Source organism: Carassius gibelio, chromosome A4 (genome assembly GCF_023724105.1).
Source record: "Carassius gibelio isolate Cgi1373 ecotype wild population from Czech Republic chromosome A4, carGib1.2-hapl.c, whole genome shotgun sequence".
Classification (NCBI taxonomy): domain Eukaryota; kingdom Metazoa; phylum Chordata; class Actinopteri; order Cypriniformes; family Cyprinidae; genus Carassius; species Carassius gibelio.
Window position 1 is genome coordinate 24776556 of NC_068374.1, and position 3858 is coordinate 24780413.

Sequence of the window (3858 nt, forward strand, 5' to 3'; positions counted from 1 at the left end):
ATGGATAAGATCCCTAAAGTTGTAAAGATTAAAGTCTCAAACCCAAAGAGATATTCTTTATAAAAGTTTAGACTCATCCACGCCCTCCTAAAACACCTCATTTAAACACGTCCCCACATGTCTAAGTCACTGTGTTGGAAGATTTGCATAACACAGGCCAAATGTTCATGCAAAGAAAGAAGGCGTACCTTTTATTCTCACTGTTCCACTGGCATCATGTCGTGGAGACGCGGTGCTTTTCGTTGTGAAAGCGAAGCTACTTTGTTTGATCAACTTGAGTTACATCACTGATGATATGTGCAGGTGCACCAGACGGTGTATCTAAAATCTTGTTTTCTGGAACAACCAGTGACTACCAGGAACAGTCTGGTTGACCACCAAGTACAGATTGGTGACAGCTGGAGAGACAGTGGACAGCCCGGAATGACGGCACTGGGGCAGTGAGTGGTAGCATCCCAGGCTGCACCTTCTGAAAAGGAACCCACAAAAGCTACGAATCGACCTACAGGAGATATACCCTTAGGGATTCCCGAGAGGGGGGGCAGAAGAGAATCCTACAGGACGGATCAAAGGATGACGAGATATGGCAATGAAAACATGACGACGACAATGGAATGCAAATGTGGCAAGATATGCAAGAACCGACATGGCCTGCGGATCCACCAGGCCAAGAAGAAGTGTATACAGAAGGAGGTAGAGTCACAGCGCACAGGAACTACACCTGGTGAGACGCAGGAGGAGCCAGGCCCGGAGACACCCCACAGTGCCCATGAGCCTCCAGGTGATGCAACCACCTGATGCACACAGGACATCAGAACATCATCAGGTGAAGTGGTCCCAAGCTAGCAAGGAGAAGGAGTGGCGTCAGTTTGACGAAGACGCAGATACCATCTTGGAGGCAACAGCCAAAGGGAGAGCTGATCGACGCCTCAAAACGATGACTACAATCATCATCAGCCTAGCTGCAGAGAGGTTTGGACTTGAGGAGAAGCGAGCAGCGAAGCCCCCCTATACCATGAACAACAGAGCAAGTAAAATCCATCAGCTCAGGCCCTGCAGGTTCTTGATCAATCCACCTGCACCAGCACTGGACTTTGATGGGAAAGAGCCCAGTTGGAAGGAGATCCAGGAGGTGGTTAGAAGGGCAAGTGCAAACTCCACTCCAGGGCCCAGTGGAGTACCTTACAAGGTTTATAAGAACTGTCCAAGACTACTCCACAGACTCTGGAAGATCCTGAAGGTGGTTTGGAGGAGGGGAAGGGTAGCAGACCAGTGGAGACAGGCAGAGGGTGTTTGGATCCCGAAGGAGGAGAAGTCTCAGAAAATCGATCAGTTCCGGACCATCTCACTGCTGAGTGTTGAAGGAAAGATCTTCTTCAGCCTCATTTCCAGGCAACTGACAGACTACCTCCTGAAGAATTCCTACATAGATACATCAGTCCAGAAGGGAGGAACCCCAGGGGTACCTGGATGTCTGGAGCATACAGGCGTGGTCACTCAGCTTATCAGGGAAGCCAGAGAGAACAAGGGGGACCTGGCTGTGCTGTGGCTGGACCTCGCAAATGCCTATGGATCCATACCCCATAAACTGGTCGAAGAGGCACTGAACCGGCATCACACCACGAAGAAGTTCAGAGACCTCATCCTGGACTACTATGCCAACTTCCATCTGAGAGTCTCCTCTGGAACAACAACCTCAGACTGGCACAAGCTTGAGAAGGGGATCATCACTGGCTGTACAATCTCAGTCATCCTTTTTGAGATGAGGATCAGCAGGTTTCTGCGCAGGTGGCTGGGACTGCCTCGAAGCCTGTAAGTATCGGGATTCCAGTGATCCAAAGGTTGCCCAGACTGGGATTGAGGTCAGGACAGGGCGGAAGTGGAGGGCTACCATGGCAGTGGATGACGCGGAGTCAAGGCTACGGCAAAAGGTGTTGGTGGGCTCAGTGGCACAGGGGAGAGCTGGCCTGGGCAGCAGAAGAACTCCTCGCTATGACAAGGTGGAAGGGAAAGAGAGGATGTCTCTGATTCTGGAGGAGGTGTTTGCAGGAGTTGAGGAGAAGCGAGCTTGCCAGATGGCTGGGATGCGGCAACAGGGCGCCTGGATAAGATGGGAGCAAACAGTGGAGCGCAAAGTCACATGGACTGAGCTTTGGAAGGCTGAACCCTACAGGATAAAATTCCTGACCCAGGCGGTCTATGACGTGTTGCCAAGTCCATCCAACCTCTTCTCCTGGGGAAAGGTGGAGACACCAGCATGCCCCCTCTGCCAGAAGAGAGGAACGTTGGAACACATCCTGAGCTGCTGTCCAAAAGCCCTGGGTGAAGGGCGTTACCGCTGGCGGCATGACCAGGTCCTAAAAGCCGTAGCGGATTCTATCTGCAGTGGAATTAGCCACAGCAAGAGCCTCCGCCCAGTGAAGACCACAGCTTTTGTCAGAGCTGGGGAGAAGTCAACACCAGCTGCCCGGGGCACCTCCTCTGGCCTGTTGGCAACGGCGCGTGACTGGGAGCTGTCAGTTGATCTGGGCAAGCAGCTGAAGTTCCCTGAGGCAGTTGCCATAACAACATTAAAGCCAGATGTTGTGCTTACCTCTGAGGCCTCCAAGCAGGTAATTCTCTTGGAGCTCACAGTGCCTTGGGAGGACCGTATGGAGGAGGCCAATGAAAGAAAGAGGGCAAAGTATTCCCAGCTTGTGGAGGATTGCCGGAGCAATGGGTGGCGGGCAATATGCCAACCCGTCGAAGTGGGATGTCGAGGGTTTGTGGGCCAATCCCTTTGCAGGGCCTACAAAATGCTTGGCATCACAGGGGCGAGCCAGCGAAGGGACATCAAGATGGCCACTGATGCTGCAAAAGTAGCATCAAGGTGGCTGTGGATCAGGAGAGGAGAGGCATGGCGTGTAGGGTAGTAGTGCTACCTGGACATAAGCTGGGACCTGATCACCCCGGCTGGGTTGCCTGGGGGAGGGGGTCTGATTGTTGAAAGACCCGAAACCCCCCGTGATCCTAGGTTACATCACTGATGATATGTCCAGGTGCACCAGACGGTGTATCTAAAATCTTGATACTCCAAAAGAGGACACAACTAGAAATCAGTGGTTAAGCTGTATTTACAACACTGTTTCAGAACAGTTCAACCCAAATATTCAGATGTGTGCAGTTCATTTTATAGAGGACTGTTACTGATCCTGGGAGAGAAGGCTACAATGCCAGCTGTTCTGACTCACAGTCTATAAGTACGTGTACATAGTTAAAGGATTTGCCACTGGTGATCAAATGCCAGTTTTGAACAGTGTAGAGCAGCACTTTTTTTGTGCAAATGCAGACATGGTTTTATGTTTACTAGGCACGAAACAACATGTAAAAAGACAATTTAAGTCATTATAATCATTAAATATGTCCCCACTGGATGCAACAAATAGCTCATTTGTACTGGGTTTTATGTGTCACCAGTGTTCTGACTGGGACACGGCATGACAGTAAGACAACGAGCTTTGTGAAAATCTACGCGTTTCAGAAAGGTGGAGAATAGAGAAGAAACAATAATGTACATTATGTAGAAAATAATGTGTCTTTTGAACCTTAAACCACATAAACACATTTCATTACACAAAATAATGTTCTTTTTAGCAACATCATATGATATGACCCTTTCAAGATTGCAACTACAGGAAATTGAGTTGTAAATATCTACCGTATAGTCTGTGCTCATCCTTAGAAAAACATGACAACTTTCAACCAACATTTAGCAAAAGCAATAAATGTGAAGCCAGTGAAATCCAAAGCACGTAATTTCCAGGAACGAACACTGAAAGCCTTAGGGAATTACATCACTGACACACATACACTCATTCA

The 3858-nt window shown here is 49.2% G+C and overlaps 1 protein-coding gene across 1 annotated transcript; it reads left to right on the forward strand.

The window, feature by feature from the left end:
* Positions 1 to 316: 316 nt before the first annotated feature.
* Positions 317 to 2943, forward strand: LOC127971031 (uncharacterized). The gene is given in 3 exon segments (XM_052573793.1): positions 317 to 1772; positions 1810 to 2900; positions 2902 to 2943. Coding segments are annotated over 3 exon segments (2136 nt in total). The 5' UTR covers positions 317 to 769.
* Positions 2944 to 3858: the final 915 nt, after the last annotated feature.